This window comes from Gnatocerus cornutus, chromosome 2 (genome assembly GCF_029298725.1).
Source record: "Gnatocerus cornutus isolate USDA-ARS CGAHR chromosome 2, icGnaCorn1.1, whole genome shotgun sequence".
In the NCBI taxonomy this organism is placed as follows: Eukaryota; Metazoa; Arthropoda; class Insecta; order Coleoptera; family Tenebrionidae; genus Gnatocerus; species Gnatocerus cornutus.
In genome coordinates, this window is record NC_142234.1 from 13,121,379 (window position 1) to 13,144,790 (window position 23,412).

Sequence of the window (23,412 nt, forward strand, 5' to 3'; positions counted from 1 at the left end):
AATTGAAGTGACTTGTAAAAAATTGATGTAGTTTGCCACTGTCCGTCATAGTTTTAAAAACTAACTTGTTAAAACAGCAAATTATGCTCAGTTACATTAAATTTAAGATGAAGCTGGTCACAGTTATGTTAAAAAAACAATTCGCGAGTATTTACGCAAAAACTCAAACATCGCTAAAAATTACTCTTCTAACGCATCGCAAATTTTTGCTTTAGATTGTTAAGCTTGATAAAGCGAATGCAAAATTGCAAATATTTATTTTTGAAACTAAAAACGATTTTGAGGGTGATTATTACTGTTGCCGGACTCGGTATAATTCACTGTTTTTCACACAAAATTTTGTTATTTACGCATTAATTTTACATTTCGTATTTTCCAGTTTGAAATTAGAAGACCTTTTTTCCGCAATTATAAAATGTGTATTATTGGGAACATTTTCTATTTCAAAAACTTTATCCGATAATTCTGACTTAAAACCGCTACTTACATTTTTACTTTCGGAACTATTCCTAATATTTTTCATCACCGTTTTTTAATAAAATTGTTGGCTCAAATCTTGGTGTTGATAAAAATTATCAAAAACACAATTTATTCCCAAACACCAAATTTTGTCAAAAACTGCTGACGTGCAAGTTTGATAAAAGCAACTGACCAACTTTAATCGACAAAACTCTAGAAATTTAAAAAAGTAGGTACATTGATTTACAAGTCGAGCACAGTCAAAAACACAAGTATCCAAAGATTGAAAGAATTTAAATATTTTTTCAAGATATTTATTTATAGGTTTTCCGAAATACATTTTTAATTGCTTTTAAAATTCGTATAATTAAACTACTAAGATGGCCCCTTGAGAACACAGCTACTTTTTAAGAAAAACACCCCGATTTTCAAGGGTTAACAGAAAAGCAGAAAAATCGTGAAAAGACTCCCGTTTTTAAGGTATATTTTAAAATTAACATTTTTTAAAGAATTTGTCCGGTTTTTCCAACTCTTTTTTAAAAAAGTCAAAATTTTAAGAAGTATATCCTGTTTTATCAAACGTGAATACGGTTTCGTACAAACAAATTTCCCTTTTAAAAACATTTAAAATTAGGAATTTTACCTTGTTTTCAAAGATTTTACTCTGTTTTGAATTTTGTACTAGTAGGCCCCCTCAGAACACAACACATTTTTAATGCTTTTAGCCTGGTTTTCAAACTAACTTGAAAAGTTAAAGTTTTTAAAGAATTTGACCGGTTTTTCGAAGTCACCCTTTTTTTAAAAAGTCAACATTCCAAGGAAAATACACCGTTTTTTCAAACAAGAATACGGTTTGGTCCAAACAAATTTCTCTTTCAAAAACACTTAAAATTCGTCTTTTTACCCTGTTTTTCTGTTGGACTACTTCAGAACAAAAATGAATACGGTTTTGGCCTGGTTTTCAAAGTAGCTTTTAAAAAGTTAAATTTTTTAAAGAAATTGCCCGGTTTTTTGAAATACTTTGTTTTTTAAGCAGTTTAGTCCTATTTTAACAGTCTTCTTAATTAAAAGATAAAATTTGCCTTTTTTGCTCAGTTTTTCTATGGAGCCACTTCAGCACACATATGAATATGGTTTCGGCCAAGAAAAGTTACAATTTAAATATACTTAAAATTCGTCTTTTGTCCTGTTTTCAAAGATTTTACCCTGTTTTGAATTTTGTACTAGTAGGCCCTCTCAGAACACTTTGTTTTTAATGCTTTTACTCTGGTTTTCAAAAGTTTTTAAAAAGTTAAAATTTTTAAAGAATTCGCTCGGTTTTTCGAAGTCACCCTTTTTAAAAAAGTCAAAATTTTAAGAAATATATCTTGTTTTATCAAACGTGAATACGGTTTCGGCCAAGAAAAGTTACCATTTAAAAATACTTAAAATTCGTCTTTTTACCCTGTTTTTTCTGTTGGGCTACTTCAGAACAAAAATGAATACGGTTTCGTTCAAACAAATTTCGGACAAAATCTCCATGAGCGAAGCGAATTTCCCTTTCAAAAACACTCAAAATTAGAGATTTTACCTTTTCAAGTATATTTTTCAGACTTTCCCTTGTTTTTAAAAAAGTTAAAAGTTGAAGGTACTTATTTTTTATTCAAACATACATTTTTTTAAGTTAATACACTATAAGTTGAAACAATAAGTAGTTAAATATATGATATATTCTAACTCAGATTATTATGCCTAGTTTTCTTAGTCATTTTCCTATTTTCTATGCATTTTTTTCAACAAAAACCCGTATTTCTAGCAAAACATCAAAAAACAACATTGAACTTTAATCGATAAAACTCTAGAAATTTAAAAAAGTACATTGATTTACAAGTCGAGCCCAGTCAAAAACACAAGTATCCAAAAATTGAAAGAATTTAAATATTTTTTCAAGGTATTTATTTATAGGTTTTGGGTTTTACAGTCTTTTCTTGAAATGAAAATTGTGGTGTTAGCTTCGACATATTTGAAAGCTAATTGTCTTATTGGTAACCTATAAAATCCACCGGTAGCAGGTAAGATTAGAAACGAGGATCATTGTGTAAAATTCGTACAATTAAAGACACAAGTGGATTCAGATTTTTTAAAAAATAGTTTTTTTGCATAATAACATTAAACGCCAATTTTGCTTTTGCTGAGTGGTTCTGGCTTAAAAAATATTAATTAGGGAAGTATTTTTATTGATTAGTGAGATGTATTATTATGAAGAGTTAACTTTTAAATCACAGAAAACAACAGAGTCTAAAAGGTCCAAAAACTCATGTGTCAGGTAAAAGGTTTGGTTAAAAAAAAAAATGCGTTTTTCTCAAATAAAAATATTAAAATAATAAGTAATTTTAAAATTTCCCCGGCGACCAGTGAGGAAAAATTTTGGATCACATTTACGAAAATTACATTTTTCAATTAAAAAAACATTCTTCCATTACGTACTATGGGAACTGGAAATTTGGGGATTTTATACATACATTTTCCATTAATTGAAAAAAAATTACGCCCGTAAAATTTTTGTCTACTAGAACCAGAAATTTCACAAGCTCAAAACGCAGAGAAACTCAAATCCTGATATTTTAACTCATCTTTCGTCCAACACGAATTTATTGTTCCAACCGCTGGGTTTCTTAAGAAATGTGCAGGTCAAGCGACCGTTTCCATAAAGTTTATGATTCCCTCATTACCAAATCCTCGGTAATCCCTTTTGGCAGCTGTCAATCAAAGGTGTTGTTAAAGTTGCATACTTTTCAAACACGAAATTTTCGGGCAGGCTCGTAGACCCTTAAGGGTAAGTTAACAATCTTGATTCCATGTCAACGCCAGTGACATGTTATAATATACCTAGACGGTGAAAAGCTGGTGGTGGGAGTAAAAATCCGTGTTCCTATATAGCATGGGCTATCTTGGAAGTAGCATTTGTGTATGCAATGATATAAATGTGTTACATCGGCGTATCAAGTGTTGCTTATATTGTAAAATCCGTTTTACATTTTGAAAAGCAACGAGTTCGTGATTGTTTTCAATATATAAATCCTCTTAAATTTGTCGTAAAGCTCCACAACTGTCTCAAATTGTGACCTTGAAATGCGGTATTCAAAAAAAATGAGGAGTAAGAAGTCAATGGTAGTCTGTTTTCTTTTCTTTGCTGTCGTAGAATTCTCAGTGATTTGTGATAAACTAGTTCCTACTTTATCGTAATACAATAATAATAAGTGTAAATACTAAATGGTCTGTAGTTTTTATAATGTATAAAAATTATTAAAAATGTAAGGCGCTGCGCATTCACCATTTTTCATAAGTAATAATACAATTTACCTCTCAAACAAAACTATAAAAGTTGTTTGTTATTAGACAACTTTGTCTCCAAAGCAATTTTTTATGAATCCACACATCACAATTTTTCAGCAGCTTGTGTAAAAAAGCGCGAAAAAAACTATGAAGTTTAAAATTATTTTTGAGACTTTTATGAATAATTAGTCTGGAGTTTTCTGTTTCGAGGTTCTACTGTAATTTTAATTTTAACGTGAAAGAAATAAATCAAAATTTGTAAATTTGTGTTTACATCTTATTAACTCGAACAGAATACATTCATAGTATAATTCAAAAATTACTTAATTAAGATACTTCTTATACATTTTACAATCTTCAGTTTAAATGTTAAACACTGTCGCCCTTGAACCAAATCCCGCATCCAAGAGTAAGAAGAAGGATCGTCTAATCCGCCTGACTGGGCCTTCCAGAATTGGATCCACAATGATTGACTCGAAACAAAAGAGAGCAACACGTGTTTTATCTGTGACAGTGAAGGAAAGAAATGTACACTCACCGGGGGGTCTCCACCCCCTAGCTGTAGACGATGAGGGCTCGAACTGTTGTCATCTGTTAACCTTTTGGAGACGTCTTTCAATTCACATCTTCTGGTCTGGTGACCTCGAGACCCCTAGATATCTGGAAAATACGAGACAAACAAAAGCAAATGCGAAAGAACAAAATAAACAAAAGTTACCCAATGGATGCTAGCACTCAACATTTTTCTAAAAAGAAAAGAGTGAAACTCATCGCTTTTGTGGAAACATCTCCGGCAATTTCCGAATCCAGGAACCGCCTGAGAGATCCTCGGACTCCTGCAGTTTCTGCTGTGGAAACAGCTTCTTTTGGTGAGACCGGCCGGCCCTGGTGTAGTGAGTGGGCCGATTTCTAGGCACCCAAGTGTACTTCATATATGCGGCTTTAACCATAATTTTTCTAGCACTTATGTTGCTAAGTATTTGGTTTATTTATCTCAAATTCAAAAGATGATTTTACAAAAAAAAAAAATTGACTCAAACAATAAAACAAAAAAAATTTCCTCGTAAACTACGTATTTGTCTTTTCAATATAAGATTTGGATCTTGAGCTGCTTTTTTGAGCTTAAAAACTTTAAACGTCGTCTTTGCCCCAAAAATACTCCTTAAAATGACCCAGAAACACCCCTTGAAAATCCATTTTGGCCAATATCCTACTTTTTTGTTGTCCAAATTTAAGTTCTTGGAATTATTTACTCAAAATCTCACGCAGTATTCAAAACTGTGTTATTTTTTTTTGTACGTCAATAAATAACTGAATTAAAAGCGATTGAAATTTTGGTTGGTCACCAAATGGCAAAAATTTAGAAGCTTGATACAATCAGTGCTACAAAATTTGCAAAATGCACTAAAAACCCAACTTAAAAGCGCACTCCAATTCTTTCCTTTCCTTATGCTTATGGAAAGTGAGATTTGTTTTACCTCCCACGTCCGATCAGCTGATCGCTATGTTCGCGCCGAATTTCATTGTTTACAAAATGGCCGTTGATCGAGTCAACTAGAGTTAATAAACCAAGAATAGTTATTTATTAATAAATCATTTTACAACCACAACTGTTGTCTGAAAACATCATGCCACGAAAAAACGTGACCAGAAAAAGTGCTTCAACCAACGACACTGAAGAATCAACTTCAGCATCCACAATCTACGAATTTACGGCCAAAACGCTCAAAGGTGAAGAAATCTCCTTGGAAAAGTACAAAGGTCACGTCTGCATTATCGTGAATGTTGCTTCAAAATGTGGTCATACTAAATCCAACTATGAGCAATTTGTAGAGTTATATGACAAGTATTCTGAAGACAAAGGGCTGAGAATTTTAGCATTTCCATGCAATCAGTTTGGTGGTCAAGAATCTGGTGATGCAGAGAAGATATGTAAATTTGCAGAGGGAAAGAATGTAAAATTTGATATGTTTGAGAAAATAAAAGTCAATGGGAAGGATGCTCATCCATTGTGGAAGTTTCTTAAGGAAAAAGTACCAGGACCTAAAGGGAAAGATATTAAATGGAATTTCACTAAGTTTATTGTGAATGATGAGGGGGTGCCAGTTGAAAGGCATTTGTCTAGTGTTAAACCACTTACTCTAGTTGAGTCATTACAAAAATTGTGGTGATTCAAAAGTACAAATCACATTTTCCATTAATCTGATAGGAGTATTATTTGTTTGTTTGTAAGCTGTATTGTAATATCTCAATAAAATTTCAATTTATTGTCTTTCAAATTAGTAATAATGATAAAGAATCTTTTATAAGAATATACAGAGGCAACCAACAATACAAGAAATTTTTTAACGCTTCACAGTTAGTGGAAATCGAAGTTCAAAGTCTCCTCTGAAGGTGCATTGTCGGTTGCGTTAAGACAACACCTCTGATAAAACCGTCTGGAAATTGCGTCGTTTATGGAAAAAAGTGTTGTCGTTCCAGGTTACCTGCAGTGAGTGTGCGCAAGAATAGTAGCGTTGTAAAGTGACCAACTTCTTGTCATGTTGATCCCCAGTTTTCAGCTGTTTAGCGTCGCATCAACTGTCCTTCGAGTGTTTGCTACAGTTTCGCCGGTAGTTGTCAAAACCATCAAAATGTCAAATCCTGATTTTAAAGAAGCACAATCTATTTATGAGTTCAGCGCAAAAGACATCAAGGGAAATGAGGTATCTTTAGACAAATACAAAGATCATGTATGCATCATTGTCAACGTCGCTTCACAATGTGGTTATACAAAGAATAACTACGCCGAATTGGAAGAATTATACTCTCAGTATGGTGAATCCAAAGGGCTGCGGATTTTAGGATTCCCCTGCAATCAATTCGCCGGTCAAGAACCTGGGAGTAATGAAGAAATTTGTCAGTTTGTTTCCAGCAAAAACATCACGTTTGACATGTTTGAAAAAGTCAATGTTAATGGGAATGATGCACATCCTCTCTGGAAATATTTGAAACATAAACAAGGGGGAACCTTGGGAGATTTTATTAAGTGGAATTTCACCAAGTTTATCATTGACAAGAATGGACAGCCAGTGGAAAGACACGGCCCCAGCACTAATCCCAAAGATTTGGTCAAGTCTTTGGAAAAATATTGGTGATTCTTGAAGATTTTACCTGTAATTACTATTTGTGTGAATAATAATTCTTTATGTAATATTTTGCTGATAATAAAGGTTTAATAAAAATTATTTGAAAGGTGTTTACAGAAATTGTTCCCGTTGTAACTGCAATGTCACGATCGCCCATGTGACCTCTGAGTCATTATTGTGTCCACTGTACATTTTACAATTACACAAAGGGCCGGGCGGGTAGGTATTCGTTTTTAGAAGAGTTTGTGATAATTTCAAAATAATCAGTTTTACGATTCTGTAATTTACAGCACATTGTTTTTCTGCATTAATGGTAACAAAGTTAAATCAATAATGGAAAAATTGTTGCACCACTTTATGCCACCATAACATGACGTGGCAGTCAGCTAAATGGGTCAAAGTCAAAGCTTTATTGGTCTTTAAACTAGAAGGTTGCATTTTTTCCTAACGGGAAGGTGTAAATTGTGTTTTAAAATGTTCCATTATTAAGAGGTTTACTTTTACTGCACTAAATTTATTAGTGTCATCACGTCATGCACTTAGTTTAAAGTGAATTTAATTACGCCAAATTAGGAGTAATTAAACAATTAATCCAAAAGCGAATCAAAGATTTATTGACTGTTTTAACTTCAGCCACATTTTCAGCTTGTAAAATTTTAGCTATTTCTGATTCGTTTTACAAAGCATGTTTATTTTTGTTCACTTTTTTCAGAAATAGACCTAAATAGAAAAATCAACAAAAATACAGGTAATCGAACTCTAACATTTTGATTACTTCACAAGTGCAGTGCTGTGAAAATTGGACTTTGATTCCCTTTTGGTCATTTGGGCGGAGTCCAAAGATAGAAAAATGGTACTTCTATTTTTGTTGAGAAAATATCAATTATTGACAAGTATGACATAATCTCGTTTTTTTCGTACTTTGAACTTTTACTTGAACTTTGTTATGGGACCTTCTTGGGACTTGTCGTCGTCAAAAAGGGAAATCAGTGATGGGCACTCACAGAGACACTCAATGTACTTAATTAAAATGTATATTCGACAAAAATACGTTTACAGGGTAACCGCAACGTACGATGGTAAAAACGGAATTGAATTATAACAGGGTGGTGGTGGTTTTATATGAGTTCTAACAGATAAAAATGGGTTAAAGACCAAATGTCTAATGGGGGTCGCATCCGGATCAAAGATCAAATACATAATTTCTATTAGAAATACAAATTAAGAATATCTACCCGGATCAAAGGGCAGACGTCTATATTAGGGTAGTATCAGGAGCAAAGGTTAAGCTTAGTTATCAGAGATAAACCTACCACCCACTATACTTTAAGTAATATGAATAAAAATTAATTACAAATACATGAAATATTATTAGTGATTATAACAACTTGTTTGTTGTAAATAAATAGAAAGATTATTCGTAGGATATAGGTATATCTCGCTAATTCGTACAAATTGGTCGAATTCCTAAAAAAAAACGTTAATTCGCACAAAAACAATGCATTTTAGTTATCTCGGTAATTCGTATCAATTTTTATTCACGAGGCTCGAGGTCAACTAAAAAGTCTTATAATTCGTATTTTTTCTAAAAAATGTGGTTCTGTAATTCGTGTTTGTGCTTTTTAGATGTAAAATTAAGAGATCGATAGAGAAACGTTTTTGTTTCATGCAAACTTTGTCTATTCGGCAATTTGATCATAGTTATTCAACTATGCTTCCGAAAATAGCTTATAAAAGTACATATATTTTTATTAAAAATAAAAAAAAAAATTAAATAATAAAGTCGAATCCATTGTTACTTATTTATTTTTACTTTTTTACCCTAGACAATTATCTTTTATTATTATCAATTATAATTGGTAGACTAAAATTACATAGGAGTATAAAATATCTTGTTAATGCGTATTTAATGCTCTTGAAATCCGAAGGACCGAGACTATATTGTATTTATAAAATAAGTTTTCCTAGAACTATACAGGTTTTAAGTTTTAATTTTCCAACAAAACATAATATCTAATAATAAAAATAATAAAGTTATTAATGACAACTCAATATATTTTTAACTTTTTAATTCTTTTGACATATTAGCTGTTACATTTGCACATAAGATTTGTGTTGAATGTTGAATTAAATTGTACAATTGTATAAAACACTTATAAATTATGTAAGTTGAATTTTTTTATTCAATCATTGCACTGCAACAAAAATCCAAAAAAAAAAGTTCTGTGTTATCACTTTATTACGTTACAAGATGTCGTTATCACTTGAGTTCTCTAAGTATAGCATCAATGCAACATAAATTACAATTGATTGTACGTAATCTTCAATGAGTGTGCGCAAAAAATTGAATTACAACATTTTTATTGATACATTTATACTTAGTTTCCATTAGTTTAGTGCTCTCACAAACTCTTTTTTTAATCTTCGCGAAAAATTTTCTGTGCTAAAATGTCAGATCCAGATTTTAAACAAGCGAAATCTATCTATGAATTCACCGTAAAAGACATCAAGGGAAATGAGGTGTCTTTAGAGAAGTACAAAGGCCATGTGTGTATAATCGTCAACGTTGCTTCACAATGTGGTTTAACGAAGAACAACTACGCCGAACTAGTGGATTTGTTTAATGAGTATGGTGAATCCAAAGGGCTAAAAATTTTAGCATTTCCTTGCAATCAATTTGGTGGTCAAGAGTCTGGAAGTAACGACGAAATATGTGAGTTCGTATCTACGAAAAATGTCAAGTTTGATCTTTTTGATAAAATCAACGTTAATGGTAATGACGCACATCCTCTTTGGAAATATTTGAAACATAAGAAAGGAGGAACGTTGGGAAGTTTTATTAAATGGAATTTTACCAAGTTTATTGTTGATAAAAATGGACAACCTGTGGAGAGACATGGACCAAATACTAATCCCAAGGATTTGGTAAAATCGTTGGAAAAATATTGGTGACATCATCTAAAATGTATTTATGTGTTGTGACTTATATTATAATAAAAGTTCATTTAAAACTATGGTATTGTTATATTAAGCGTTTGTCAGCGTCTTCAGCAATCGTCCATGATGATTGTTTAAAACTTATTCAAACCAATATGTTGAATTTTTTTTATCATAAACAAGTGATGAGTCGTCTTGCAATGACAAATCAATAACGTAATAAGCATTTAGTGACAAATCAAAATTTAAGCAGTTTAGAGATAAGATATCAAAAACAGTTATAATCAACGGTACCTAGATGGAACACACAGTAGAGTCAAGAAAACATTGTGAAATATGTACCGATAAAATTGATCATATCTATGTGTAGAAATAGAATTCGCAAACTAAATTTATTTTGGTGGATGCGCCGGGACAATTCATTTATTCTTTCAAGTTATACACTTAATTTATTTGTTTAAGATATTAGAATAAAACACTATGTTATAAAATATGTCTTTTGTTTATTGCACAACCATTGAAATAAATAAAATGATGTTAAACAGTTTTTATTTTTATGATTTTTTAAAGAATTTCGTTCTTATTGTGAGTCCTCCAAATACAATTGTTAAAACAGAAAACACAGCAATTAGAGTATATTTCAATCCGTCCAAAAGTTTTACTTTGTCAAAGTAACTGGTTCCTAGTTCGTCAATAAAATTGTCAGGTAACGCAACTCCCTGAAAATCAATATTACACTCTTATTATCGAATATTTGAAAGTGTGAATTACCTCTTCTATCCATAATAAAGGTAGAACAGCTCTTTTAGCTTGGCTCAAATACCTAATCTCACTAATAGGCCTGATCACAGCATTCAATTGAATTCTTTTTACTCCATTCAATGGGGTTCCAGTGTTCTAAAACGGATTAAATAAATAGTTGAACTAAAAGTTTATGTAACTGAAATAAATCCAGCAAAAATGGAATAATATTCCTTTTTAAACATATTTAAATTACTAACCGGTTCCACAATTAGATAAGTTTTATGTAGGTCTTCATCAGGATGTAGTCCATCTACATCATTTAGATACTTTTCATCAGCCCACAAGAAATGTGGAAATGAAAACAAGACAGGAACACCTGAAAAGTACATTAAGAAAGTTACAAGTATGTTTATTTATTTTTTTACCAAAACATGTCTGCATATCGATAACTCCGTCCAAGAAACAACTTTTTGTACCATTAGTGTCTCTACTTAACTTGGAACAATAACAGTCATCTTCGGGATTCTCAGTGGAAGATTTTAAAGTATTTTCGTTTGTTCCAAACAAATATCCATCCACACCTTTGAAAGAAGCTTCACTTAGGTAATTGATTTCCACGTATCTGCACGTATAAATTGTAAGATTTCAGTCTTGCGAGTTAAATACCAACCTGCATATATCTGTTGAAAAAATAAAGAAGGAACTGTCTTTCGAAACTCTGGGAGGATAAAGAGTCGAGTCAGTTCCTTTGACTTTGCTACAAGAGGACGCTTTTGTCCAGTAATTTGTGTATTTCATGTCATTCCAAGCCATTATGTGGCCCAATGTTTCGATCTCATCTCTTCCTCTTTTAACAGTGTATTTACCGTCAGGAGCTCTTACTTTCTAAAATTGTAACATTAGTTTAAATTGTAAGAAATTTTAGTTTTACTAACGTAGTTCAGAAAAGAAAACTGGAGGGAATAGTCGATTAGAACATCACTGTTCCGTTTTGTACTAGCGATGGCGCAAACGATGTCATTTACAAGAGGGCATAATCCTTCTCCTTGGTTTTTGCAAAAATTAAAACCTTCAAAGAGAAGCTTTCGAACAGGTATAGTAATGAAAATTTCGTCATAGCCTTTGGGAAATGTTGATTTGATGCAGCTGTCCACGGCTCCAGCCAAAAACAGATCTTCAGAGAGTTGATACATTGACTAAAAGAATAGTAATTTATTAAATCATGAATATACGTAAATGGATAAAAATATGTAAGTAATGGAAATTTTAGTTGTAACAGACACATTAAAACGATTTCAAAATAAATCGTTGAACCATTTATTACTATGAACTGCATGCAACATTTTATTTCTATACTTACTCAAGATTTCACCTGAAAAACATTGTTATTTTTATAATATAAACAATAGATATTGACATTTTTCAGCAAACACGTGCAAATTAGTGACCTCTGAGTGATACTTCTGTGATAAAACAAATAGTTTTGATTTATTGTTAGATCCGTTTTAGATAAAATCACGTCAGTTGAGATATCTCCTTTTATGAAATTTTGTTGTTAACGGGGCATAGTTGAAGGATTGTTTTTTTTTTAATGTGCATTCTTAAATTTTGATGAAAATTAATAGCAACCGCTTTCTATGCTTATTTTTGATTACTAGTTGGCCGTTACTTACCATTAAAGGAGGATTTAACACTGTTACAAGATCGTCTTCAGTTAAGGGCGCCGAAGCTTCAGCATCAAATTCGAATGTTTCAAGTTGCGTAAAGGAGATTGTATCTTCTTCATCGTTCGTTTCTATTATAGTTTTATGTCGATGCTGTCTACAAAAAATACATAATAAACTCTGTACATCTTGCATTAATTTGTTTATAATTGCATTTAATTTAGACGACGAACTAAAAATCTTACTTATAAATGTAAGGTCCTTTTTCAGTTAGTTTAGGTTTTGCAGTTCCATTTAGAATTTCATCTTTATTTTCTACATTAAAGAGATAAACTTTAAATTCAAATGGAAACGGTAGATCTAGGAATCTTTCAAATTGTATTGTATCATCGTCAAGTTTAGTCGCCTGAAAAAAAAAACATATTGTATCTCCAAACTCTAAATTTTGAATTTAGATATTATTTTTCTATAAACTAAAAATTGCATAACAAACAATTGTGCCCATTGACTTTGGCCGTAAAAACGGTTATACAATAGATTTCCGGAGACTGACAATATTATGCGTTATAAGTTACTTCTATAACGTATGTTTTTTTGAAATGACGTTAAACACTTTAATCAATCAATCAGTTAAGTATTTGCTATTGACACTTTCAAGCACTTTGCAAACGGTCACTGTGTCACCTTTGACTCTTCTAAATTTTTTATCTTATTAAAGAACGGAATTTGTAACAAAATCTTAAACAAAAAGTACAGTAGTGGCTTTGACTAAATGGTTTACGGCATCTTTACGACCAAGCACAACAATGGCAATATTATTAATATTACAGGCTGTAAATCACTATTGGTCAAATGGAAGATTTTTAAACCTTAATTTTGACTTAATAATACTTATATTTACCTCGTTTACTTTATCGTGGAGAACATTTGGGAACACCACAAACGTGAGAATTAGAGACACAATAAATAAAGCACAAGAAAATAAAGTAGTAATAAAAAACACTTTTAAGTTACAACAAGCCATTATGGTTTGCAATGTTAAAATCAAATTCCTCAAGAATTAATAAAAATGTTGAAAATAAAACACCAACTGTATCACTAACATCGATTAACAAAAATAAAAGGGATTTGATTGTTCTCCGATGCTTTATGCCTAAAGTAAGTGTTTACAAGATAAAAGTGTTATCTACAAATATACATGCGTCCAACGTCCATGTATTTTTGCATTAAACTCTTTACCTCTAAGTGGATTTTACGTTACATGCACAATGCAAAAATGCAGTTTTATACAAAAAATAGTTTTAAGTTTATTTGAGGCAAAATTTACTAAGAACTTTTACTACCCTGACTAGAGCATTTAATCTATTGTTTACTGTATCTAGTTTTAAGAATTGAATGTAAAAAATACTATCACAGAATATAGAATACAATGTAATCTAAAAGGAAACTTACCTAATTCAATTTGTTTCGCCATTGCAAAAAGAAAAATTATTCCCTACCTACATATTTTTACATGTTTCAAAATGTTGTTGCATTTTATAGCAAATGAGATAAACAATAAGGTAAAAGGAAACTCGTTGACTTTTCAGATTAAGATTGATTAAGAAAGTAATGCAAATATTTATGCTATGTTGACCTTTCGACATTCAAAGTTCATACAAAGAGTTTAAGTGTTACTGATTGTGATTAACACCTGGAGCTTATCGTTGATTGTTAATGATAACATACAACTGGTGGTATGTTGAATTGATTTTCAACGTTTTTAGCACACATACATTTGAGGCTTATTCTTATTTCTTTTTATTTGAGCTGAAGCTTTTTTAATTTTTAAGTTAATGGTCATTTGGTCATTTTACTATTACATATAGTGTCAATAACGGCTGTTGGTTTATGATAACTTCAAAATTTATTACATATGTTATAACTAATGATATGTGCATTAAAATACAATTATCAGAAATGTTTCTATCATATGCGCTTAAGTCCCACTTGACAAGATGACAAGTGTGAAAATAATGGTATTTATCATAATATAATAATTAATATAGGAAAAGACAAAATTATTGTACATATTATGGATTGTAAGATAACGAATGCTAACTGTTCGCGAATAGACCTTGTTAATTCTTTATTTTGGGGCCAGCAATTGTTGAGTTGACGAAAATGGAAAAATAGATTTTTTATCAAAGATCATTGCTCCTGTTTCGATAAGAAAGGAAAATTACTTTGCAATCGTTCGTTCATCATCTTCATCTCTAATTATGATATAAAATGGAAAAAAAAAATTACTTTAGATAGATACTTAATCTTATCTAAAAGATGAATGTAGTATTAGGGATTAGGAAACAACATGTAACGTCTATTTGCCAATATATAGTCATTAACTAAAAACAAAAAACTTAGAAGTACATACTAAAATGACCCTAACATTTTTGGCTAAATTATTATGCTTGCTAATTGAACTTACCGACATTATAAATTTTAGTGAAGGATGTCTGAATTTTTTGGTCAATGCACAAATGAAAAATTGTAACTTATTGGCACTTATTAATGAATATGTGTTTACTTTCTACTAGTGGCGTAACAATAGGGTGGCAAAGCGGCAAAATGCCACGGGTCCCGAGCCGGAAGGGCCCCTGGTCAAAGAGGGCTTCTTAAAAGCCAATAGAGAAAGAGCCCCATCCGATGGATTTGCCACGGGCCTCAAAATAGTTACCCCACTGCTTTCTACATATAATTTTTCATTATCTAATACCTAAAAGTAGCAAAGTTTTTTCCTGAAATTGTCTTTACCTTGTAGTTTTTTAGTAAGAAGATTGGATTAGTTAAAAACATGTGTGTCATAGCATCATTTAAAAATTACCAGTTAGGATTGATTAGATTACTGTCAAAAATACGAGTTATAACTTTCCATTGTCAACAAAATAAATTGCAGCAGATCAACATTTATTAAAAAGCAGCAGATGGTATCTAAAAAATTAATGAATTAAAAAAAACCTCTGATTGATTGTCGTTACGGTAAACGCAGGAATTCCAAGAGTGTTGGATTTTAAATTAATTTTGTAAATTACCATGATACTTTTCTATTACCCAAATATTAAAACACAAAACGTGAGACTTTTCTTTTCTGACAGTTTATTATTGTTATTCTCAATTTTCTATATTTAAATATGTATACTATAGACAAATTAAATCTGTCTCATTAGTGTATTTGTTTTTATCTTATTATTTTATTTTACAGTTACAATCTAATGTAAGTATGCAACTTATTAAACACAAAGGTAAGTACTAAAAACAATCTATAGATGCTTATATTTCACTGTTCTAGTTTTTGTTATCGCAAAATATCACGCAGATTCCAAATTCGTGCTCAAAATCCTCGTATTAAAACAAATAACTGAATTACGAATTAAAGTTTAGAATAGTTAGTTTTTATTTTCGAAATTTTCAGTATTTCCGAAGTTACCATACATAGAAAGATGTGGTCTTCAATATAGTTTTTCTTGTGCTTTTGATGCTTTAAATCTCTTCTGAAATATCCAAACTTTAAAAGTTGAATAAAAAAAAGTACTCAAACGGTGAAAAAAATTGAATTTTTCATTTTTTGACCGCTTTTCCTAAACAACTTTTCCTATCGATCTGAATTTTTTTTTAAATTACTCCAAAAACACCTTAAAACCTATTTCGGTCAATTTTAAATTTATTTAAAAGCAAACTTAAGTAACTGGTGTTCATTTATCGCAGAATTTCACGTTGAATCCAAAACTATGTTAATTAATTTTTCTCGCAAATCAACGAATAACTCAGTTATTATAGCCGATTAAAATTGCGTGTTGGTTTTTTGCTAAGAGTTTATCCGTACATTTCTTAAAATTAGAAAATTTAATTTAAAAAAAAAAAAAATATGTTAATCTTCTTCGGTCGATATCTCCGTTGTTTCAATTCCATATCCGATAATTGTAATTTATGTCATCAATTTTTTATTATTGATTTGAAAGTAACTATTTAAAACTTCTACATACATCCATTTAATTTAATCATTATTTTTTATGTTTATAAATTTTGTTTGGAATTTCTTGTTTCAGTACAATTTTCGCTTTTTATTTTTTTTAAGTTTATTTGAGTGCGTATATATTTAAGTTCAGATTTTTTGGATCATCATTTGTATTGCTTGGACTTTTAATTTTTTAGATGTATTATTAGATTTTTTATATACATTACCTATTTCCGACAATTTTATTGGTTGTGAGTATAGTTGGTTTTTATTTTTTTTTTGGTTTTTAGTTTTTTTTTAGTTTTTAGTTTTTTTTAGTTTTTCTGTTTGACTCTGTAATTTATTTGTATTACTTTACAAACATAAGACGAAAGAGATGTGGTTATGAATTTAAGAATTCGTGATCAAAAAAATTCAAAAGATTAAAAAGCGTAAAAAACGTTTTGAAATCAAAGGTTTGATTCCAAATTCCAGAAAAAACAAACTACTCGTATGTATTAATGGAATTTCAAAATCGTTAGAAATCAGATTAATGCTTTCAATGATGATATTCAGATTCAAATATTTTTTTTAAATTTTTTGTTTCAATCAGGTTTTTGGATTTTTTTTTATTTTTTTGTTTTTCTTTTATTTAGGCACTGCTATTTTTTTTATTGGTTTCTGCGCCTTGATGGAAAGCCAATAATGAAAGCCATAAATTCAGAATTGACGACAAGGAGGAACTTGCATAATATGATAACTAGCCCTACCATCTCATACGTACATTTTTATTTGCAACGAAAAAACTATCTTTCAAACATTAAAAATATACAAGAAATTTTTATTGATAACTATTCATCAACAATTTAAATCTAACAGCCACTCATCCATCCAGAGTTGTCTCCATTGCAATAAGCGGCGTAGGTAGTCCAAGCGTCAAAACCATTTCCAGTTCTTCCTTGGAACTCATTAAAGATGATTCTTACACAAGCTGCATCATCAGAAATATCGTCATCATGGAAGTCGGAGCATTTTTTGTTGCAACCACCACCAGGCGTGGGTCCATTGTTGCACCAGTAAATTTCACTAATTTGGAAAATTCCGTGATCTCCAGTAACAGTGTTGGTCGCATCAGTATTGAAATTAGATTCGTGGCTAGCAATACACAACCATGTGGGAATTTCGGATTCGGGGAATCCAAAACCTCTAATGGCGTTAGCAAACTCACATTTGTCAAAAATTTTCGCCTCTGTGGACACGTAGAGGGTGAAGAGGAGGACTGTTGCTACAAAAAGTTTCATTTTGTTGTACTATAGAACGATACTACTACATTGTCGTGCCTGGAATCTTGACTTTTATAGGCGAGGAAAAGATATTGTCTTGTTGTTATCAGTGAGGATTTAATATAGACACAAGTGTTTACAAAAGATTGATTCTTCGATAAACACATCATATGATGTGCTGTAATGACTGTAATATTTTCATTTTCCGCACTGTTTTTTTTTTCGAAAAGTGGTAAAGACAAATCTTTTGTTGTAAAGGATTTTAAAAATTAAACAGCGGGCATTTCCTAGAAAAAAATATTATTAACAAAATGACCGATAACACATTGAGGTAAACAAACTTTTTGAAAAATAAAGAAAATAGGATTAGTAATACGATAAGTAAGTTTACGTGGAAATCAGTGCAATTATGAAGCAATATTTACAAATTATTTAAGTGAAAAATATACCGTATGGATTAGTCGAATAAATCTTGTTTTTTTATTAATACATGGTTTTGTGTTTATTAATCTGAATTGAGAAAAAGAAAAATATCTGAAATAGTTTTTTACCATAGTTTTTTGCTTTAAAACTTTGGAGTTTCGAATCAAATTAGCATTCTACTGGTACCTATTGTAGGTATAACGGACAGGTTTAGCATTCACAAAAAAACTTCAATACTTATTCTTGTGATTAGCAAACATTTTAATATCTATACCCAAGTGTTAATTAAAATCTATTTTTTACACAAATAAAAATAAATGCATAGATAAATCACAGATAAACTTAAAGAACAAATCTAGAAACTAGGCAGCATGTACTAAGTACGAATTTACCTAATTTTCGTATTTAAGAACATATCTATTTGTATTATAATGAGTGGTGTCAATCAAGTGCCGTATTTGAATTATCGTTTTTTTTTAAACAGTACCTACTTAATTGATTTTATCATTTGAAGATGCAAGCCTGTATGATATATCTGGTACTTGTTAGTTTATCAGCTGGAAACGTGTGCTTGACGATCACATCTACATTTGGTCAATTGTATAGTTAATTGTGTATTGTGTTCAAGTTTGTGAGATACCTATAAATAAGTTATCTATATTGATTCACATTTTTGATTTTTTAAGTGCAAATCTAGTACAACTAGGAATAATCGCCTACCAAATATTTAAATTATAAACAAATCAATAAATATTACAACTAATTTTTATAAATCAGTAAAGCAGTTGGTACCAATACAGCAATACCTCCCGCTCCTATGATTCCCCATTTTATAATATCCAAAAGCTTCAAATTATTTAGAAGTGTACTTTTAATAATTCCCATAAACTGGTCATCTAAAGTCATAGACTGGAAAACAAGATAAATTTATATTTTTTTTATATTTTTATTGTCTTACCTCTTCCAACCAGAAAATTGGTACCAATGCGTTTGTAACATTTTCAATGCTTTCAATGTCTGGCACAGCCCTAATGAACATGTTAAATTGGACTCGTTTTGCCACTTTCAAAGGAGCTCCAGATGTCTACAAATTATTTTAGTTTATCTATTAAATATCGAGAAACTATTATTTTGTTAGTAAGTATTCGCATTCATTTTCTCGTGAAAAGGTCAGTAAAAGCACTGACATTGGAAACCAACAGGAAACGAGACATTTTTAAAAACTCACCGGTTCAAGAACAACAAACGTTTCATGGAGTTTCGGGTCAGGATGTAGACCATCAACAGATTCTAAATATTCTTTGGCGCCGTGGAGCAAATGAGGGAACGATAGCAAAACGGGGGCACCTTAAAATTAACTCTTAAGACTAATTATGACATTTATAAGCAATTTCGTGATTAAAATAATTGTAGCAAACTAGGTTACAAAGTTAATTTTTCACTAGTCTAAAACCGCGAGATGTCCACAAAAACGAATATTCTGCCGACTTATCAATTCCATACAAATTCTGTTCACGTTTATGGTCAGAGTGGCTATTTTCGTAAAAAAAACTTATAGGTTTGATTGTTGTCGATTTTTGAATTCGTGCACTGAACACTGCTGATACTTTTTTTGAGTCTTGTTTGGGCGTGGAGGAACTTTTTATCAATTTGCTTCCCGAGTCTTTGGTATTTATAATTGTGGATGCTACAGTTCGTGAAAACTTAGGTCTACTGAAATCTGTGGAGATTCGGTTTTGCAAAAGAAACGACGTGCTTGAACTTTTGGGACGTTGTGTGGTTGTAGGCAGTGGAGAAAACTCGTAGACAACATCCTGCGTTTTCGTTTTCTTCGGTGGAGTTGGTAAAGGCGGGAACTCATAAACATCTTCATCTTCATTTCCAGTCGGAGGAATTTTTGTAGTTGTGGTTTGAGACTCCGTTTCATTGTCGTAGCAATTCTCTACATACTTTGTAACATCATGATTACAATATAACGGATAGACAGCCCAAGCGTTAAATCCATTTCCTGATAAATGTGAATGTTCTCTGAATATTCTCTTGATGCACGCGACGTCATCTGTTATGTCATCGTCTTCAAAGGCCGAGCAAGGTGCGTTACAAGCATATCCATTCCCAGGAGGTGAACACCAAAATAAGTCGCTAATTTGGAACAGACCATGGTCTCCACTACCTTGATTAACAGCTGAAGTGTTGAAGGTTGACTCGTGTTTCGCGATACAAACCCAAGTTGCAATTTCTGACTCGGGAAAACTATGGATATTTTTTAACTCGCGTGCCAACTCACATCGATCATACACTTTCGAATCTATCAAAGTGACGAAAAAGCTGAAGATTAACACCAATGGTAGTGCCATTATTAACTGAGAACTCTTGAAGGTAAACGTGCGTTTTATAGTGAAATCTTGCAGTGACCCAGACCTGTTCTTAAAAGATTGCTGACACTGATTACCAAGTGGAGAAGAAGCCTCATTACGGAAACGTTCAAAGTAATAACTGATTGAGATGCATGCAATTAAGTTATTAGTACCATCAAACTAGAACGTGATATTTTTCCTTTTCAACGAAATTTTTGTTTTGTTCTGCGAATTGTATGTCCTGTTAAATGAATCACGATTGATAACACGTGCTGTACAAACAAAGTTGTTGAGTAAAATAGTCTCTCCAAAGATTAAAAAAAGTAGGTACCTGACACTAAAGTGATAATTCGCGTAATTAACAGTAAATAATTAAATCATCCTCGATTACCTTCACCTCTAACACATTATTTTTATTACCCTCGAGGCTCAAATTGATGTGATATTTCCTTCCTCGATCGAATACGAGGCGCATGAATTTTGTTCTTCGTAATGGATATGCCAATTTTTGTGACAATGCTGTTTATTTTATCTCTGCTTTCAAGGATAATCACAAAAAACTTACATTATATTCGTATTTGTTTGAATATTTTTAACAATAAACATGCACAAAAAATGTGTATAATATTGGATACATTGTTTACTTTGATGACTTCATTTATCAATCATTTGATGTTAAGCCACATGTCATAAATACAGGCGTAATTGTTAGTTATTACTTTGCTGTAACTTTTACTATCGTTAATATGGAAAACTAAGTACATAACAAGTATGAGGAATTGTACAATTGAGCGGAACATTTTATGAAAATTAATTCTTGCTTTTTTTCTCAGAAATTAATTAAATTCATTTAATTTAATTTAATCCAAATGATGCGCTGGTGAAAACATTTCACGAAATACTAAAGTAGGAAACCAGGTTGACATTTATCGTATTAAAAAGTTACATTTTAAAGTGGGTACAAATAAAAAATGGAACTTTTTGGGAATAAAGGAAATGATTTTTATTAACCTACCCACGCAGTTTGACATATCCAATAGCCCATCATTTAGACATCCAAAATCTCCATTCATTGTTCTACTTCTGTTAACACAGAAGCAATAATTATCTGCATTTTCTTGTGGAGCATTCAAAGAATCATTGGTGACAACATATCGATAGCCCAATACTTCTTTAACAGTCTCCGTTGATTGATAAGCCATTGTCAAACGCCTATAAATAAACACAATTTTGAAATACTTATCGACAGCAATAAAGTATTAGTAATGCTATCGATACTTTTAAGCAATATGTCAAAATTCAAGTGCTTTAACTAGAACAAGCCGATTTTTTAAAAGAATGTTGCTTTTAACTTAATATAGTAATTTTTAGTCTTTGGAACGTCCGAACGTGCAAATTTATGGCCTCCTTGGTAATGAACTTTAACTTTTTTCCAAGGTAAAATTCCTCGTATAAAAAATAAATTAACCTGCAAATATCCTCAGAGAACACCTCGAATGACATTTCAGGAGTTACATAAGGACGAAATGTTGTCGTACTCTTGACGTCGTTACAACTCGAAGTCTTATTAATCCAAACAGGAACGTAACTCTCGTTATTGTAGCGAACTAAAGTTGACACTTCTTCTTGATCTTTTTGGCCACTTTTGATAGTGAGCCGTCCCATGTGTGTATTATTTTTCTACGAGCTAAAAGTTAGTTTAATTTTTTCACATCTTGACAGTAGTACAAAATTTAAGTAGGAATAATTTATGGATTTGCCAACGATCGACATTCCTTTAGAAACTTTAACCTTAGCTTTAAACTGATCGCAAATCATTTTGGTAGCAAAACCACTACCACCGCCGTTTTCGCAGATTAAGCTGCCTTCGAATAATATTTCTTTTACTTGAGCTTTTACAAAGAGGCTGTTGTATTTGTTAAATACATTAGGGAGGACTTGGTTAACAGTTTCCAAAGCTGATTGACTTAGTTCTTCGACTGCTAAAATTAAAGCCTAGAACACGATTTCAGTACGAGTTGCACAATATCAGAGATGAAATTACGTTAAAAGGAGAGTTTAGAATTGTGACGAAATCATTGTCGGATAAACGCCCAGAGGCTTCCTTGTCAAATTCAAATTTCATGTAGTCGTGATAGGTGATTTCGTCTCCGGACCATTCGATGTCATCTTTCCATCGATTTAATCTACAAATATTTTGTTGTTTAGAGTGAGATTGATGCGGTACGACATTTAAAAGAAGTCTTGCAAAATAGGTACTGTATCGATCACTGTCTTGGTACTTACTTGTAAACGTAAGGTCCCACTTCTTTCACAATTGGTTTAGCACCTTGTAATATTTCGTTTACATTTTGTACGTCAAAGAAATAAACTTTGAATTGAAATGGAAATGGAATTTTCTTAAACATATCCCATTGACGGGTATTTTCCATTAGAACAGTGTTCTAAATTTAAAAAAAAAGTAAGTAGGGATGTGTATGAATTTTGATTCTATAATAATATGATAAGATTAAAAAGCGGCGATTTAATGGTTTACTCTGAAATATTTTTATCTAAATTAATTAATTACGCAAACTTTGAAATAAATCCCACTTTAATTTTTTATTTCATGCAAACTAAAATTTCTCAAGCATTTTTTATTCGTTACAAATTTGATGAAAATTAGAGTCTACTTACTTCCCAAACTTTTTTGCTCACTAACATCGGAAATATTTTGTATCCAAGAAGCACACCTCCGATCACTAGCCCAACGCCCAAAAGAGCACAATAAATTAAGATTTTTGTTTTTATTATAAGTTTCATTGTAAGATAATATGCTAAATAATAAACCGACTAGACATGCAGGTAGTTGAATGTAATTTACATGTAAGTTTACGCTCTACTAATATAATCATCAAAAATATATTACTGTTTTCAGGATATCTGATGGTGCACAAATTAGAAACATCAGAAAATTGTTGTCATTTTTCATGATTTAATCATCAAATAACATTAACCTTGATATGGATAAATTTACGTCGCTATAAATAAATATAGGTTTTGCGGTATATTATGATTAAACATTAAAAATGTAGAATAAAGTAATTTTATTAAACAAAAAGTTTTTGGTGGAGATTTTTCAAACAGATT

At 31.3% G+C, this 23,412-nt stretch overlaps 4 protein-coding genes and 3 pseudogenes across 4 annotated transcripts; 3 read left to right on the plus strand and 4 right to left on the minus strand.

Moving 5' to 3' along the window:
• Positions 1-5,235: 5,235 nt before the first annotated feature.
• Positions 5,236-6,053, plus strand: LOC148179186 (uncharacterized; annotated as a pseudogene).
• Positions 6,054-6,144: 91 nt separating this feature from the next.
• LOC148179187 (uncharacterized) lies at positions 6,145-7,001 on the plus strand (annotated as a pseudogene).
• A 2,222-nt stretch (positions 7,002-9,223) lies between these two features.
• LOC148179188 (phospholipid hydroperoxide glutathione peroxidase-like) lies at positions 9,224-9,916 on the plus strand. The gene has a single exon (XM_088050649.1). The coding sequence runs from the start codon at positions 9,351-9,353 to the stop codon at positions 9,852-9,854; it is 504 nt and encodes a 167-aa protein (XP_087906775.1). The 5' UTR covers positions 9,224-9,350; the 3' UTR covers positions 9,855-9,916.
• A 406-nt stretch (positions 9,917-10,322) lies between these two features.
• On the minus strand, positions 10,323-13,373 carry LOC148179189 (sensory neuron membrane protein 2-like). The gene is made up of 9 exons (XM_088050648.1): positions 13,149-13,373; positions 12,493-12,653; positions 12,257-12,404; positions 11,519-11,779; positions 11,254-11,468; positions 11,009-11,205; positions 10,841-10,959; positions 10,611-10,736; positions 10,323-10,558 (listed from the first exon to the last, which is right to left on the minus strand). The coding sequence occupies exons 1-9, from the start codon at positions 13,269-13,271 to the stop codon at positions 10,394-10,396; spliced, it is 1,515 nt and encodes a 504-aa protein (XP_087906774.1). The 5' UTR covers positions 13,272-13,373; the 3' UTR covers positions 10,323-10,393.
• Positions 13,374-16,987: 3,614 nt separating this feature from the next.
• LOC148179190 (lysozyme pseudogene) lies at positions 16,988-17,574 on the minus strand (annotated as a pseudogene).
• A 92-nt stretch (positions 17,575-17,666) lies between these two features.
• On the minus strand, positions 17,667-23,147 carry LOC148179191 (sensory neuron membrane protein 2-like). The gene is made up of 9 exons (XM_088030231.1): positions 22,960-23,147; positions 22,570-22,727; positions 22,328-22,469; positions 22,012-22,278; positions 21,752-21,963; positions 21,299-21,495; positions 19,155-19,273; positions 18,885-19,010; positions 17,667-18,835 (listed from the first exon to the last, which is right to left on the minus strand). The coding sequence occupies exons 1-9, from the start codon at positions 23,083-23,085 to the stop codon at positions 18,686-18,688; spliced, it is 1,497 nt and encodes a 498-aa protein (XP_087886357.1). The 5' UTR covers positions 23,086-23,147; the 3' UTR covers positions 17,667-18,685.
• Positions 19,182-20,549, minus strand: LOC148179192 (uncharacterized). Its single transcript, XM_088030232.1, has one exon. It carries the CDS (start codon positions 20,281-20,283, stop codon positions 19,357-19,359), a length of 927 nt encoding a protein of 308 aa, XP_087886358.1. The 5' UTR covers positions 20,284-20,549; the 3' UTR covers positions 19,182-19,356.
• Positions 23,148-23,412: the final 265 nt, after the last annotated feature.

Bases quoted from the DNA above. Each gene is read 5' to 3' on its own strand.
- LOC148179192 (XM_088030232.1), bottom strand. From the start codon at position 20,283: ATGGCACTACCATTGGTGTTAATCTTCAGCTTTTTCGTCACTTTGATA.
- LOC148179189 (XM_088050648.1), bottom strand. From the start codon at position 13,271: ATGGCTTGTTGTAACTTAAAAGTGTTTTTTATTACTACTTTATTTTCT. The intron at 11,780-12,256 runs GTAAGTAACGGC...CTATTCTTTTAG, and splicing joins TGTTAAATCCTCCTTTAATG to TCAATGTATCAACTCTCTGA. The intron at 10,559-10,610 runs GTAATTCACACT...ATTGATTTTCAG, and splicing joins CTTTATTATGGATAGAAGAG to GGAGTTGCGTTACCTGACAA.
- LOC148179188 (XM_088050649.1), top strand. From the start codon at position 9,351: ATGTCAGATCCAGATTTTAAACAAGCGAAATCTATCTATGAATTCACC.
- LOC148179191 (XM_088030231.1), bottom strand. From the start codon at position 23,085: ATGAAACTTATAATAAAAACAAAAATCTTAATTTATTGTGCTCTTTTG. The intron at 19,274-21,298 runs GTAGGTTAATAA...GTTAATTTTAAG, and splicing joins GGATATGTCAAACTGCGTGG to GTGCCCCCGTTTTGCTATCG. The intron at 18,836-18,884 runs GTAAGACAATAA...CTTGTTTTCCAG, and splicing joins CAATTTTCTGGTTGGAAGAG to TCTATGACTTTAGATGACCA.